The sequence below is a fragment of the Cygnus olor genome, chromosome 12, assembly GCF_009769625.2.
Source record: "Cygnus olor isolate bCygOlo1 chromosome 12, bCygOlo1.pri.v2, whole genome shotgun sequence".
In the NCBI taxonomy this organism is placed as follows: Eukaryota; Metazoa; Chordata; class Aves; order Anseriformes; family Anatidae; genus Cygnus; species Cygnus olor.
The window spans coordinates 14,578,748-14,596,325 of record NC_049180.1 but is presented as its reverse complement, the minus strand read 5'-3'; the positions used below and the strand labels follow the sequence as shown (position 1 = coordinate 14,596,325).

At 37.7% G+C, this 17,578-nt stretch overlaps 1 protein-coding gene across 3 annotated transcripts in view; it reads left to right on the top strand.

The window, feature by feature from the left end:
* Window positions 1-17,578, top strand: part of NFATC3 (nuclear factor of activated T cells 3) — a 66,489-nt gene that overhangs the window by 13,172 nt on the left and 35,739 nt on the right. For all 3 annotated transcript variants that reach the window (XM_040570731.1, XM_040570730.1, XM_040570732.1), the window contains exons 2-3: window positions 1,948-3,079; window positions 11,036-11,198. In XM_040570731.1, the coding sequence (XP_040426665.1) occupies window positions 1,948-3,079; window positions 11,036-11,198 (1,295 nt within the window). The remainder of the gene's footprint in view (window positions 1-1,947; window positions 3,080-11,035; window positions 11,199-17,578) is intronic.

The following is a 17,578-nucleotide window of genomic DNA, read 5'->3' as shown; positions in this document are numbered from 1 at the left end:
AAACTATCTAGTGTTAGTCTTAAATTCCTTTTTGTGCCTCTTAGTGTGAGGATCATTGTCTGTGTAGTCTGTTCCTTGGTAACAGTATGCTTTGTCTCCACTTGAAGATGCTTCCTTCTCGTCTCTGAGGAGATGCTGTTCTGTTCTGTTTTGTTTCTGAATAATGGCTTTTAGTTAATATTAAGATGATTGCTATTAATGAAGCTGAATGACTTGATTAACATCCTTTTTATTTTTTTTCCATCGTGGAAGGGCCTAAAATACATGGCTTCCTGTCTGGGTATTTTTATTTGATTGTGAGGCAGAATAAATTTATTTTAAAACCATCTTGATTTCAGGACAGCAAAGGCAGCAAATTGAGGGACAGTACTGAAACATCTGCTAGAGTAAATATATATTTTTGAATGAGCAGTGACTTTGCTGAGTGGTGTAAAAAGAGTCTGCTAAAAAGGTCTTTTGTCTAATAACTTTTAATGAATCTTGAAACCTGAAAAGGTTGGTAAAGTGTTAATATCCTACCCAGCACTTAAAAAAAAAAAAAAAAAAAAAAAAGAGCTAATATCCTGAGATACAATTAATGCCGTCCGATTTGCATTTACGTAAAATCATCAGATGACCATGGTGTTTATCATTACATTTGATAAAGGAGCAGTTTTTTTGTGGAAATTTATAGGTTTCTGCCTAATGGTCCCCTACTACTGGAAAAAAATATTAAAAACAAACAACACTAGAAACTGCACAATTTTAATTTTAATGGGTGAAAAGCTCTCCAAGTGATTCAGCATTAAAACAAATTACTCATGCTATAGAGACAATAATGTTAACAGATTTTTCAGACTAGTTTCAGTATCGAGTGGGAATAATCCAGGTATGTTGAATTCATCTTCTAGGAGATGATGGAGTGGTGAACAACCTGAGGTCTCCTTCATGCTTTGTGTGATTTTAGAGGGAAGGATCCCTTTTACAAGGGAAATGAGTGGAAGCGTAGTGATTACAAAATAAGGAAAAAGGTGTGTTTTCTACTTATTTCCAGGGCAAATGTCTTGTAGGGGCACTTAATCCAATATTGAGAAGCAGGGCAAGAATATCTGCATTGGTTCTATGGGACAAAGCTGCTGATTTTCTTAACTGGACTTGCACTCCCTTGCGATTGCTTGTTTTTCTTTGGAATATTTCCTGTGTTTGGGATAAGTTTGTGAGATTTGGGAATACTTTGCCTTTTTTATGCTGAACAGCTTGCGCTTAAACTTTGCGAGACTCAACTAGAAAAAATGCTGTTCTGTGGGATGGGCACTTGAGAGTTTTCTAAGCAACCAAAAAGGCCTTTGGAATAAGATTCTTCCTACTATCTTTAATAATGTTCCTTGTTAGGCCTCTTTTGGTTAAATGCTTTGGGTTGTTTGTCATCTTCATTGGAGTTTGAGAGATTGTAAGATGCTTTCCAATGTTAAAGGAGATAAATACTGTGCATATGATACTCCCGTGCTTATAAGTATTGACTAGTGGGATTGCAGAAAGTGTAGAGTTTGTTCATATTCACATAAAAAGATTAAATATTTAATGGATTATTATAACTACATTCAATTCATAATTAATTTATGAAAGAGGAAGTTTGAGTTGAGCATTTCATCTTAGATCCTTTCGATATTTTAAACCCGTGTTCTATGTGTATTACATTTTAAACCACTAAAGATGTGGATAAACTGGAATCTGGTTGAAAACTAGATTTATGAAAGAAAACTTAAGCTGTAGTCATATCTATCTATAAATAAATAAAGGGGATCTACAATAATGAGCTTTATTTTGTGTGCCTAGTATAGTAAGAAATGTCTAGGATGTTTCCCGGACACGTCCTGTTTTCAACAAAAGATCTTGTGACGTTTTTCAAGTATTGCATTCTGACTCTGTTCCTCTTTTTTCTTCTTCCTTTATTTATTTTGTTTTCAGATCTTGAGTCAGATGACTGTGCATCCATATACATCTTCAATGTAGACCAACCATCATCGTCTGTCAATCAGCCAATTTGTATTCCTCGCCATGGACTGCAGTCTCACTCCTCTCCTCTGTCACCACCTACAAGACTTCAGAGTCACAAGAACTATGAAGGAACTTGTGAGGTACCAGAATCCAAATATAGTCCACTAGGTGGACCCAAACCCTTTGAGTGCCCTAGCATTCAAATTACATCAATTTCACCTAACTGTCATCAGGGGATTGAAGCCAATGAAGATGAATTGCACACAAATGGCACAGAAAATGAGTATATGGAAAGGCCTTCAAGGGACCATCTCTATCTTCCTCTTGAGCCATCGTACAGGGAATCATCCCTTAGCCCAAGCCCTGCCAGCAGCATTTCCTCCAGAAGTTGGTTTTCAGATGCTTCCTCTTGCGAATCCATTTCCCATGTTTATGACGATGTAGACTCGGAGTTAAATGAAGCAGCTGCTCGATTTACCCTTGGCTCTCCTTTGGCATCTCCTGGTGGTTCTCCAAGAGGTCCCAGTGATGAATCTTGGCAACAGCCATATGGATTTGGGCATGCCTTGTCACCTCGACAGTCTCCCTGTCATTCTCCTAGAACTAGCATTACAGATGAAAATTGGCTAAGCCCTAGACCAACATCAAGGCCCTCATCAAGACCTACGTCTCCCTGTGGGAAACGACGACACTCCAGTGCTGAGATTTGCTATGCTGGTTCTCTCTCTCCTCACCATTCTCCAACTCCATCACCTGGTCATTCTCCCAGAGGAAGCATAACAGAAGACACATGGCTGAACACGTCCATCCATAATGTACAAGGTCTTAACTCTGGCCTTTCACCATTTCAGTGTTGTACAGAGACTGATATTCCTCTTAAAACAAGAAAGACCTCAGAGGATCAGACTGCCACTTTATCTGGAAAAATCGATATCTGTACTGAAGAACAGGGTAACTTATCATCATCCCTGGAAACTGCAGTAGATGACTGCTCTGGATCTCAACACACCTTGAAAAAAGACTTGCCCGGAGACCAATTTCTTTCTGTTCCTTCGCACTTTACTTGGAACAAACCAAAGCCTGGTCATACTCCTATATTTCGGTAAGTGGTAAGAAAATCTCTGAGTCCTTCAGAAGGCTTCCCTCCTGTGCATCCTGTATACACATACTAATGTGCTAATATTTCTGTGATGTGTTAAGACTTCTTAAAGGAAACTTCTTGTGGACAGGTAAACAATATAATTGGAACAAAAGCAAGTTGAGACTCCAAATACCCATCTGCTTCTCCTTTTAAAAATACAGTAGATGTGCTGTAACATAGGAACTGACTGGAGGGTGAAGCTACCCTTCGCTTGACCAGTTCTGTGTAGACGTTTTCTAAGAAAGTCATGTTATGTAAAGCAATTATCTGTATAAAAGCACACTGTGGGTGTGAATCTTGGTGTTCCCATACTAGTCTGCCTTGATCTTAAAATAACTAATTAAAGTAGTGTCATTCTACAGAGGCAGTGCTTAAGATTTGCTCTTCAAGGGCATTGTGGATGAAGGAATCAGTGTGGTTGATGAAGCCATTTCTCTATTTTAGTTGGGGAGCAAAATCAAGAGCTGATGACTTGACTTGATACAGAATGTCAGAAGTTACTTAAATGCTGACATTTCTCAAAAATATGAAACAGGTACACATGCAGAAAGCGGTAAAGACTACACCTATTCACAAGTAAACTGAATAAAATGATACATGAGCTGCCCAAAATTTAGCCTGACTATTGAATTAGTGGAAATGGTTGCATTAGCAGCTATTTCCTGTATGAAAAGTCAAACTACTTAGCATTTGTAGCTTGTTCCAGAGGTACTGTGAGACCAGGCGTCTTCAGTATACTCCAATATTTAATTCTATTGTATAGTATTTTGATTTTGCTACTTAGGAAGTAGGGAAGCTAAGTTCACTCTTACCCTTTAGGAATAAAAATTAAATGTAGGGAGATCCACTGTTGAAGTAGTTTATAGCAGTGACCAAAAGCAAGCACCTCGGTTGTCATAAAGTTGGATACTAATTGCAATGTATATATTCATCACATAATACATATGCACTATATATAGCATTATATCATAATATAAATTATAAAATATATCATAAATTGCAGGATATGTCACTACGTAATATTTGTTTGACCAATACCTTGGCAGATTAGCACTCTTTCAATTGTAGATTAAATTGGTCATTTTTCAGTATATTCAGCAATGAAGTTATTTGGTCATTTTATTTATTACATTCTTACTCTTGTTTAAGACACCGTTTTTTTTGTTTGCCTTTGGTTCCCTTAGGAAGAAGGATAAGAACTGACTTTCTGTGTATTTCATGTTTCCATCCCCTCCACTTAGAAAATCCCTTTCTTATTGGGATCTTGTGATAGAAATGGCAGATCTAATCTTGCCATTTGATTGTTGCCCCATTGTTTCATGAAGATGCTGGGTTTTATTGTTTTTTTCATGTCTACTGTTAGAGCTTGAATTTCATCCACTGAAAATACTCTTTTCCCCAGTAAATCTTTCGAAGACATATTTCTAGGTTCTTGTATAAAGTAGTTTCAGATTTCTTTTATGAATTTGGTTATTTTTTTCTTTCATTCCTTCTCAAATTCTGTATTACCTGTTTGAAGAGCAACATAGACGCTTCAGGATAGCCTATGTCAGTATAGGCTAGGTAGTAGTCCAGGAGACTACCAGAGAAAGTGTTTCTTCCTAGAGCCTATTCATATGCAAATATCTAAATGTGATCCACTTGCTCATGGTAAGGTACCATCTGAAAAGGGTTAGTATGCTCATGTGAGTTATCTTAAGTGTGTCATTAAGTCATTAAAACTTTGTGGAATTCCCATTTAGTAGGTACTTAGTAAATATTTATGAAATCATGTAATATTGGGAAGTTCATCAAGACTGATCCCTTCTAAAGTTTTTTTGTGTAGATTCCAGCCAGCTGCCTCAAGTACAAAGCTGCTGTTTTAGAAAGACAAGTAGCAAGTAGTGTTTTGAAGTGATACATAAATAAATTGTTTCACAGAAACTGACGTTCTCCATTACAATGCCTACAGTTAGACATCTTAGATCCCCAGAAACCGGGGGGAAAAAAAAACAAAACTGTTTTATAAGGCTTTTTTTTTTTTCAGGTTGATCCAGGAGAATGAAAACATTGTATGGACAACCCAGAAACTAGTAATGAGAAAAGGTTATAATGTAATTTAATACTCAGGATGGGGATTTTTCACTAAAAGTACAATTCATAAGAGCTGAGCGACATTTAGTGTTAACATCCACAGATATGGTGCTCTGTAGTTAATTAGTTCTGATTAAGAACTACTTTATAAACTGACGGTTTCCTTCAGAATGCCGTGCCACAAGTTCAGTCTGGAGCACCGTGAAGTGATGGGATATCAGGCAGTATCTTGGTTGCAGTGGTGGTGAACAAGTGGGCTGTGACACATGCATGTACAGTTCAGGAATCTCTTTAGTGGTGCATGCTTAATGGCAACTTGAGAGTACTTTACCTGCAATTATATGGCAGTTTCCACTGAAAGCTAAGATTGCTGACTATGTTAACCTTCTTTTTCGGGGAAAAAAGTAATGTAAATATAGTGGCAGGTGGTAGAACACTTGCAATAGTTAGTTCTCTTGTCTGAGTCTTTCTCTTGGAAGTCTGTGGAGCAGAGAGGAACAGAATTGTTCTATTTTTAGCATAACAATTGGGATCTCAGTCTTTAATTTTAAGAAGAATAAGCCTTTTAATGCGATTGGACTATAGACAAACTTACTCTGGTACGTAGTTATCCATCTGTTTTTTGTTACATAGAAATAACACCAGTTATGCTGTGTTAGCAAAACTTTAAAGTAAAAATATTTGCAAGTCGCTGACTTTGAAGATAAGTACCCACTTAGTGAGACAAGCAAGAGAACTTTGAACCTCTTAGATTTTTAATAAGCTAGGCCATTGCTGTAATGTTTACACACCATTAATGAATCCAGAGAAATTCAGACTGTTTAATACGCGACCTCTGTGCTGTACATATGATTCAGCTCTCTCCTTTGTTCTGAAAGATAAAATACAGATTTTACTCGGCAGTATACTGTATCAGTAAAGCATATTTAACTGTAGGTCTGCTAGTAGCAGAACAGTGATATTTTGAATGTAAACAGTATTTAAAAAAAATTATTTATTGATATTCTACTGTGGCAACTGGAACGGCCCCCAAATTCTTAACTCCAAAACATGTTACTTTGTTCTGTGTAGCAAAGAGCAATCACAGCTGTGTTTTCACTCTACAAGAACTCTCAAAGAAGGACCATAATATTGCAAAATAGTAAGATTTGAGATTCTGAAGGGTTTGCTGTGTCACGGCATTGACTTGTCGTAACCAACGCTGTTGGTTATTCTTTGCAAAAGCTCAGGATGTGAAAAAGTTCTGGAATATCCATTGGTCAGCGAGCTCTTTCTCAGTCACAGATTTTGATGTTTCAGAAGAGCTGCAAGTGGAAAGTGTTACTTTTGCTGTAACTAAGAAATAATAATAAAAAAAATCACTCTAATAGCAGATCCGTGAAAGTTAACCAATGAAAGAAAAAAACAGAAAAAGAAGAATTGTCACAAACTTTTTGAGATCCTAGTGGGTATCTTTGAAAGGTTATTACTAAAATTTGTGACTACTGAGAGGCAGGAACATGTTCATACTGAGTAGCTAAAATGAGCTCTCATTCCACCTATATTCAAAAACTTTTTAAGCAAGGAGTACAACAGAGCATTAGACTAAAACTGAGCTAATCACACGTGCTTCAGATGAGGTACCAGGGTTAGCAATTGCTCTCTGCACGGAGCCCCAGCTGTCTGTCCAGTGAATTGCCTAGGAGGAGTGCTCCAAATGGAAGATAACTGTTTTCAGTTTTTAACAGGATTATTTTCCACAGCTGCCATTGGCCCCACAACACTGCATGTGGGATAGAAGGAAGAATAAAGCGTAAGTCAAATGCAAGCAAGCAATCTTGTTTCTAGGCTTTGTTTCTTCCTGTGCAAGGGAGATACAGCCCATGGAGGGGGCCCTGGCTTCTGCAGGTCCGAACACTGAAATCCAGACGAATCCATGAGATTGTCATTCTGGTGAGCGTTAGATGTGTGTTCATCAATGTGAGCAGCCAGAAGTGGTGTTATTTTGGAGATCATAGTTGCAGGTGAAGAAGGTATCCATTGAATTAATAGTGTGAACACTGAAGTGATCGTTTTAAAAGTGATGGCTTCTGCTGAGGATGCTACTGAAGGGTACTTTCTCTACTTCTAAGTTTCCTTTAATAGCAGCTGTTCTCTAAAGCCTTTAATCTTGATGTGATAGAAGTTTGAGCTTTTGGAGACTTGCATTAATCAGATTATGAAATTCTCTCGGTATTACTGGAAGAACATCTGTAGCTTTACAGATTGGTGCTGTCTCAACAACATGCTAAGATTTGATTTCATGAAACATTTAGGATGACCGTCAGTCATTGTTTGCTGGTATGTGATTTGGTGCTTTACTAGTAGGTTACTGTACTGTTAATAAGGGGTTTACTCATCAAAGAAAAGCAAAAATTACAGAATCATGTGTAAAAAACCACTAAGTTGCAAGCTATTGTAACAGTAATTTTGTGATGAACTTCTGTAACAAAGTATGTGGAAGTGTCTACTAGTACATTCCTCCTCCCTCAAGTTTGACACGTGAGAGGTTTGAAAAACAAAAGTTCTTATTTCTTTTAATCTTTTAGTCTAAAATACCTTGGAAAAAAAAAAAAAAAAAACAGTCAGCACCTGATCTAGATCCTGTGTTCTGAATGCAAAGGTAGAGATGGCTTTGAAAGTAATAGAAATGTCATCATGCTGTGTGCAAACTGGGGGAGACAAATCTTTTTGTAACAGTACCAAATCTTTGCACATTTCTCAAAAAGCTGTGGTTTTTTAAACATGTTATAGGTGTCTTGGTTAAGTTTCAAATCATCAGAGATCAGTAGAGTTCAGTATCAACTTTATTTACTCTAATTACTCCAGCTAGCAGCTTCAGAATTTATTTCCCATATACAGTGTCTGGTACAGAGATTGTGTTGCTTCACACCCCAGTTCTGACATGATTCTTCTGTTTTGATGTTGATTTCTACCTAGTGGGGGAAAAAAAAGTTTATAGACTGTATTCTGACATTTTGTGCATTTATTTAGTGTCCGAGCTTGAAGGTCCATGTGACGTTCAGAAGGTGACAGGCAAGGAAAGTTCTTGTTCAGCCTCTCTCCCATTATTTCAGTTTGAACAAACCATTTAGATAGTGGAGGCTCTGGTAAACTAACAGAATAAAAAACTTACCTTTCAAAATGAAATGAAGTTAGATCACCGATGCACTGTAATGTGTTGCTCTACAGCATTTACCTCAAAACAAGTGAAAGAGTGGTGTGGAAGCAGAAATGGATTTAAATGATATCATCACAGGGCAGAAAGGTGCATAACACTGTACCCCGAAACTTTTTAGGATTCTATTGCTGATGAGAAGTTGAGGGTAACGGAGACAGCAAGAAAAATATTCAAAGATAAACACTTAACACTTTGGGTATCCAACATCACAGTCTGTTCCTTAAAGGGAAGCAGCTACAACTCTGGTCTGTTTCATCTAGAAAATAGCAGTTTGAAGCAGCAAGACCTAAAAGTCTAATGCTATGCAATTTATTTGGAAAACTTTTGGAAGCTTCTCCCTCCCTCCCTCTCTGTCGCTCTCGTTTAGGCATCTGCACATGCATGTGTGCTTGCTCACTCCCTCATGCTGATATTTTTTTATTTGTTTTCAAAGAATGACAAAATCTTGAGACCTCGTTATTTTCCTGTCTCCATGTTTGTTCTAGTATTCCAAATATTGTTTCAGCAGATAATGGGACTCTGATATGGCTTGTGCTACATTTTTATTAGTTAATTGCAGGGTTAAACCTCTTAGAGGTACAGAGAGCCATCATTAGCAACAAATACTTTTTGTAGAGTGAGTTTAATATGTAACTTTGAGTAATATCTCCCAGTAATTGGTATGTAGTCTGTGGTGTGCATGTTACACCAAGCTCTCTGCGGGACCATATCTGTTCATTATGCATACCAACTATTTTAACATCAACTATTTGGTTATAGGGAAGAAAAAACTTTTTCAGAAATAATAAAGAACAAATTCTTGCATGCTATATTTCTTTTAAAACTATTTTTTGTATCTTCTAATCCTGATGTTTTCTTTCCGTTTTCAGACTGAAGACTTGAGTCTTCTTCAGTAACTATAAAAGTGAATGGCAAGGTCTAGTTGATAACCAATAGTAGCATTTAGGCAGTACACCTTGGCCTGTGGTAAGTAACTGGCAGGACTGGGCTTATGCTGCATTCCTCTTGTTTTCCTGTTTCCTCTTTTATTCTTGACATCACTTCTCCTACCCAGTAAATACTATTGCTGTGGAAGGACTGGTCCTAAGACCTGCTTACTGGGGGAAGAAGAGTCTTGGCTACACACTGAATGCTTGTGGACACGATTTATTGCTCTCACTTCTTACTTTCAGTAAGAAGAAAGGGAAAAACTCTGGTTCCCATTCATTCCCTGAAAGGCGCTTCAGGAGATGAGTTTATCTCAGGGTTAGCTCTCTGCTGAAGTGCACAGTTGGAGGTACTCCACAAAGCAGCAGGCCACCAGGTTTATAGGTGGCCCTCCTGTAGGAGAGTGCCAGCAAGTGGGGCCTTTTCTCCTCCTTTTCCGTGCTTAGTGACAATGATGTTTGTAGTAAAAGGTAGATATATGGTGCTGCAGCCTGAGCCCAAGTCCATCCAGATACTTACTAACGACAGCCTTTTTTTCTCCCCTTCAGTTCAAACATTACCTTCTTTCCCAACTGTGGATACGTTTTCATAGGTTGCAGCTCTCCAGAAGGTACAGCTTATCTTTTGTGGATCTGTAGCTGTTCGTGTTTGTGAAAGTGTGCTTGTCTTTGGACTGGCAGTGGGGTTTTACCTGACTTCCTGTAAAAGGAGAAAGAAATGGAGTTGAGCTTTCTCAGGCAACAATACAAATCAGTGTTTGTCCATCTCTTTAAAACCTACTTTGCTTGCCCTGTTGGTCAGTGTATGGTAGTAAAAACTATTTCAATAGAAGCTTATTTTTGTTGTATATGTTCTTGTGTGGTACACAGTGCTATAAACATTCATTTTTAAATGTTTAGAAATTAATTTGCTCCACCAGGTAATTACTGACTTGAATCCTACTGTTCTTCATATTACAATAATAAGTCTGTGAATCTAAGCAGGTAAAAGGATAGGTATGGAAAAAAAATGGTGATACCATGTGGCTTATTTCCCTTTGAGTTTTTCATGTTACTTCTATTGCTGCATTTTTTTCCTGCTCCCCTGGAGCAATTTTGCTACTGGGTGTAAGGGTATAATCCATGGATAAGCTAAGCACACACTTAAGGTGTGTTTGTTGCAGTAAGTCTTTATGCTCAGACAGGACTACTAGTCCTAAAAGTTTGAATCATCAGGTAGTGTTCATCGGAATGATAGTTAACAAAGTGCAGTGCTTACCAATCTTAACAAAGTAACTGTCTGCTTTATTATCTTCAAGTATTTTTTAAAACTTAACGATTTAGGAAATGAATTTAAACTGTTCCCTTTAGAACCATTTGAACTTGCTTGTTGATAAACTTGAGAATAAAAACATAAAATAAAAGCATTATGGAGTAACGCTGGTAATGCAGGGCCTGCGGGACCTTTCTTTCAGTCAGGGATTGGAAGGAAGAAATACAGCACTACATTAGTACACTCCAAAAATACCCCCCCAAATAAATGTTTAATTGAAGATTTTAATGCACCAGCAGACTTTGGGAATTTTCAAGAAATAGTGCTAGGCTAACAGCTATTCTTATTTGGTAATCACGTGTTAGGAAAATGACATCATTGTCTGTATTTATGGAGAAGTTCCTGTGATTGTACCCTGGCCAAATGGCATATTTCATTTAACCATAGTGTGCACGTCTTGATTGCAGCACATCTTCGTTGCCACCTCTCGACTGGCCTTTACCAAGTCATTACGGGCAATGCGAACTGAAAATAGATGTCCAGCCTAAAACTCATCACAGAGCTCACTATGAAACAGAAGGAAGCAGAGGAGCAGTAAAAGCATCTACTGGAGGACACCCTGTAGTGAAGGTAGGAAGTCTGGCTTTCTTGAATCAAAGATAACTTTTTCTCTTAGCTACAGTTACTGGTATTTACAATGCCGTGAGTCCTTACCTTCTTTGAAGCTTATATTCCTTCCTGGGTAAGATTTTCCCCTAAATGTACCTTGTGCAATACAAAAATTAGTTCAGATTTGAACTGTTACTCTGTAAGGGCAAGCAAGACTTGTTCCCCTTCCTACCCCGCCTCGTGTCTCGTCACTGTTTCCACTGCTTTAACAGAATCAAGCAAGTTTATTGTCTTTCAGAACAGTTTTGTTCAGTACTGAAACTGATTTAAATGCAGTAGTAATGCAGGCAACGGTTCTCCTCTAACAGAGGGTGGTGGTACACAAACTGTTTTGATACCTGGTACTGGTCATTAACAGTTGCTTTGGCTGGGTTCCTTTGTTCATACTAAACATTTAAAGTGCTAAAGACATCTGAAGCGTAGTATATAAATACTTTGCAAACACCATCCAATTGTTGTTGAGCTCAGGAATGGATGTAAGGTCCTGGTAAATTAGGTTTGGCTTTCATGTGAAAGCTTTGCCATCATAATCTCCTTTGAAGGGAAAGAAGCGTGGTTTTGGTGTTGTGGATATAAATAACTGCGTACACAAGCTGTGATGTGCTCCCCTCTAAGCCGAGGTGTGCACACATCTCCTACCCTATGCTGGGCAGGCTTCTGGATTACTTTCCTGGTAGTCACTTACGTCTCCTTTAGTATTTGTGGTGCAGCTGGCAACAGAACTGGCCCTCTTACTTGCTGGACACAGGGAAGATTGTGCTGGGGAATTATGGGGCTTGTTAAGATTAGTTGATTTGTAAGTTTGCCGCATCCTTGGGTGAAAGCAACGTCTCTTTACTTATTCACCTCAATCTTGCTTAATGATTTTTATCTCAATCCCAAAATATATTAAGATAAAAATCAAGTGTTCGTTTATATGTCAAAAGAAACAACAGCTATAAAGGATAAATAGCTGCTTAGGATAAATAGGGCGGAGAAAAAAAGAAAATTAATCTAATTACCTTAAGGTTACCACAGGTCTGTTTCTTCCCCCAAACCCAGGATACTTCCTGTTCTTTTACAGCAAAATGGCAGTCACAGTTTCAGTCCTTAGTGTTTTACAAGAGCAATTGAGAAATTAAAAACGTATTTGTTATATTTGTCCCATTTCAATAGTTTAAGTAACGTGTTAGTATTTAAAACCAGACTCAAAGTGGTAATAGAGTTGGCATAATCAGTCCCTATTGTTTCTCCTACTCATACTATAGGATAAACATATTATCACTTTTTCTCCTTATATTTTTTTATTCCTCACTGGCAAGCAAATTCTGTCATGCTTTGTAATTACATCAGTTTTGGAACAGCTCTGAAGTTACACGTGCATAAGTAAAGATGTACCAGCAGAATTTAAATGTATTGGACTGGCTGTTCCTTTCTCCTTGCCTAAGCAATCTCCTCTTTCTAAGTTCTTCATCTAAAGAATTTCTTCTCCTAACCTGACACCTAGTCGCATTTTTCAAGCTACTTATCCAACTCTGTTTCTTCTCTGATACCTTACCTTGATTTTTTTCATTCCTCCTGTTTTCTTCTTAGGACTTTTTTTGTCTGTATCTTTCCTTTCCCTCCTTCCAAAAGAAGGCTGGATCTCTTCATCACCTCTATTCTTCCTTGAATATCTTTCATCATCCTTCCATTTTCATTCTTAATCTAAGCTCTTCATCCAGCTTTCATGTTACCTACAGAGTTTCTCAGTGTTTTCCTGGTGACAATACCATGGCGCAACCAGCTCAAACCTTCTCCTATTTTCAGACCTGCTAGATTCCTTAGCACAGTAGAGGCAACGATCGAATACACAGCAGGGAAGTAAGTCTGTGCTGCATACTAGAGAAAAATGAGGATGCCTGAGCTAGGCTGGAATCTGAAAGTAGTTGCCAGGGCAAATTTCTTCATGTGGAGCATTGTGTTTAGTTGCTGGAGAACAAGTAGATACAATTTTCACATGCCAAGGTGCTGGCACTGGAATTTAACACATCATTAATGAGGACGGAATCTTGGGAGATTTTAGCTGCCAAACTAAGTCTCTGCTGAGCATTTGGGAACTATTTTTTTTCCCCCTGGGTTTTTGCATCTTGCACTAATATTTGTTTTAAAGGAACTTATTTTGCTGATGGTTATAAGACTTGACAAATATATGTAGGCTTCCTTTTGCTTGCAAAACTAGATGCTTTTAAATTGTAGTGGTAGATGTAAATTAGAAAAAAAAACAGATCTGTAATCTATGTGACTTATTATTTGCAAAGCTCTTTATTCTAATTAGAATTGTGAAATACCTTGCTATTACAAGAATCCTGTTTTAAAAATGGGCGTAGTATTTGTTTGTTTCACAGTCTCGTGCTTAAACACATGCATGGTGCTATGCCTCTCTAAATTAAAATGAATACGAATGCAAATCAATAATCTATTTTGCAATTTCGTCTCTTCCAGCTGGATTAGAAATTAATTATTGTGCTTGATGGGAGAGGAAGTTGTTACGAAACAAAACAAGGATTTGAATTAACTTTTTATTTGCTGCTGGTAAAAAAACAGTATGCTAAGGGCCAAGTTTGGTGAAAAGTAAACATTAAATAGCTGTGAGTAGACATAAATTACTCAATTTAAATATAAAGATGCAAGCACTTCCAGAGTGTTATTACACAAATGCATTTCACGATATGCATTGCTATTTGTATCTGACTTAACTTCTTTCTGTTTGGTGCTCTTGGCTTTACAACATTCAGTTCTGTCCATGTGGGTGATCATTGCAAAAAAGTACTTGGTGTTTCCTTGTGCCTGTGAGTTAACCAGTGTCAGAGACAAGAAAGGATGCGGGTGCCTCAAGGCCTATGTGCTTTTTCTTGCTACAGAGTGTTTGTTGCTTTTGCACAGTATTTTATAGAAAGAACATTTAATTTCCAAAATGTGGAACCTCTGTAGTTCTGCATGTGCAGTTGATGTGTTATTTAGAATAAAGATTTTAAGATAGTACATGGCTTCAAGCCATTAATCTATTAGCGTATGCCATTAATCTATTACTAATACTGTACTGTACTTGTTGCTAGGAGACTAAGCTTCTGACAAATTTGGTATCATCTGTTGTGAGTACATTTAATCAGCTTATTTCCAAATGTGAGGAAATGAAATGAGTTGAGCATTATGTTTTGTTTTGTAAGTCCATTGATTTCAAAGAAGCAAATTCTGTGCTGAAATTCTACTGTTTTCAGTCTTTCAATGGCAAAACTTTCAAAATAGCAGGTAACTGTCATTTTTATCTCTGCTTGCTTAGGAGTGTGTTCCAGCTAATCCGTGTCATCTGGCACTACTTATTTTACCTATTTAGAAAAATCTACAAGATAAGGCTGACATTATTCACAGGGAAGGAATAAATAACTTGGCAGCATGGTAAGCAATGGGAAGGGTGACGTTTTGAAATTCTCTCATTTGAACAGTGTGGAAATCTTGTGTTGCGTAGTCAGGAGGCAGAGAAGGCCTCTGAGAACTGTCTGCCTAATTCAGTAGGTTAAAGTACTTATTCTACCCATCTAAGAAGCCTTTTAAATAAATAGCTGCTATGTTTCATCTAACTCTTAAATGAAAGATCATAATTCCTTGAATTTCTCACCCTTGCCCCAGGCCTAATTGTACATAATAAAATAATGTTTACGTTTACAATTTGCTGGAGTGAGATTTAACTGTTTTCTAAAATGGTTAAGGTTTTTCATGAGACTTCACTCGGATAATGGTTTTTAAGCATTTTAGAGCAGGCAGGAACACAATAAGGATCTCTCACGAATAGTTTCTTGCTTTTATATTTTAGCTTCCTGACCTAAAATGACATTTTTCATTTAAAAAATAATTGTATGTTGTGTTCCCGCAATTCACATCAGCTTCTGCAATTTGCCGAGTTCTCTTAAGTATTTTAAATTTGATGCTATCTTCTAGTAGGAAATTCCACAAGCTGTTGTGCACAACAAATATTTTAACCTTATGTCCTGTTGCTGTTGAGGAAGGTGATATCCACTATAGTTTTCTTGATAACCTTGCAGTGAGATTTACTGAGGGGTAGTGGAGCTAACAGCTCCTTGTTCTGCACGCACGGAGAATATCTGTCCTGTGGTGAGTTACCACAGTGGGAATCGGTTTTAGATGTAAACACAGTGATAAGGGTAACTCGATTTGAAGTGATGGTATATCTACAACAGACACTGTGTAAGTTCTATTTGGGGATGAAGTACCCCATGTATACCTGAGAAATTTGGGGCAGGGGTAGCTATTAGGAATTTGCCTGTACCATAAGTCTTCTTGCCATGCTTTAAGGGGCTCAAGGGTAGGAGCTGTTCATCTCTGCCATAAGCCAAATTTGCACAGTAGTTGATTCTGCTGCAACAGGAGACAGGAAGCATGCAATCTATGGACTGGTCAGCAGTCCTATGATTGAGGAAGGGTATAGAGAATGGTATACAGAATGGTTTTTCTGTGTCTTATGAGCCTTCCCTTCTTCCCACCTTCCATTTTTTCAATTCTTGTGTGTTGTTTTTTTTCTTTGTCTCGAGTCCTTCCCTTTATTCATACATCACCAGAAGGCAGGTTCTAATCCCAGTTCTAATTGTTGGTGACAACAACCTGCAAATAAATGTAGAAGGTAAGTCTCAGCCTGTGTGAGCCGTGTGATCGGCTGTTAGGGACAAAACGTTGGCTTTTGGATGGGATTGTAAAAATAAATATCTTTTTAAGAGTAGATTGACTATATAGGCATCTTCTGCTCTAGAACCCCCAAAATAGATAGTAAAACCCATCCACATGCATCTAATATATGTTTGAACACTTAATCAATACAGTGCTCTAATTAACGTGGAAAAAATTAAAATGGCATACTGGATTGGTAATGACACGGTTGTCTGCTTCTTGTGTTGTGGTTACTAAGATGAGGAAGAGTATTATTGAAACTTTTTTCCAAGTAGAATTAGGGTGTTTTTTTTTTTGCAAGTTATATGGGTTTTCCTGGAAATGCTCATCTGAAAAGCTGTCCATAGCGTAATTTGGCACTGGGAATTGGAGGTTCAGAAATAGCACAATTTCTTGATAGCGTAGAGCAAACTGAAGAAGGATTGTGTATGGTGATGGCTAGTTAGATGTGACCAGTAATTCTGCACGGTGTGAAGTTGTAATGTTAGTCTAACACTATTTTAGCTATGATTTGGTCTTCTGTTGGTAGCATAGAATGGGACAGGACTCTGAGCTGAAACACTCTTCAAAATATGCCTGAAATTAGCATTTAAATGGTCAGTCTTCTCTGCAAGCAGTGAGCATGGAAGTGTGAGATTTCAGAAACAGAAAAATCCAGGTTCTTAAACCTTGAAGGATGTTCCGTACGTTGTATGACCAGATGGTATCATGGCCAGTAATGTACTGCTATTTTTGCTTTGGTTCTCTTCAGGACCCATTTGTCTTTGTGATGACCTTTAAAATGCTGTTAAACCTGGACTTGTGCCACTATGTCTAGTAGTTCGTTAACACTTGTTGCTTTCATACCTCAATTCTGAAAAATAAAAATAGTGCAGAGATCTATCCTATTTTAAGGTTTTAAGTCAGTCTACTCAATGAACTATTAGCAAAAGAGGAAGGAGGATGCTTCTCTGGTGTGCATGCTTTTCTTTCCTACATCAGATAGTCAAATGATTGAAAATAGTACCGCACTTCAGGAAGGGGAAGTAGGTTGATACAACATATTTAATTTTAAAATTATATGTGTAACTTTCTCTAATATTAAAACCTTTGTGGAGTGGGAATGAAATTAAAAAAAAAAACACAACACACATCTACTGCTAAGCTTTTAAGTCAGTGGTTGGGGTATTGTCTAAGAGATCCAAATGGAGTTCTCTTCCATGAATTTCGCCACTTTCCTGTGAACAGTCCACAGCAGATCATAGGTCAGCACTCATTGCACCTCTGCGTCCCCCACAAGGGGATGGCTGTGGTCAGTCTGACTTTCAATAACTTCCCTGAACTTGTTTTTATATCTATAGCTTGGTTCAAGCTTTTCAAAATGCCACTGACAATAAATTTATGGCAAATTGCACCACTGGTGTTAGTCATTCTGTGGCTTTTGTTTCAATTTATTGATCATCTTCATGCCTTTAGATCTTTTTTATCCCTTGCTTTTATTTCTAGCTGTTACTAGGTGTGCTGCTCAGTTTGGAAGCGTCACCCTTCAGCTTTTAAAACGTCAGTCTTCACGGTTCTTTAGAAAAGTAGCTGCGAACCACTCAAAAGTGAAATTCTTGTGGAGAAATGTCTGAAGAAAAAAATATCTGGTTCCTCAAAGC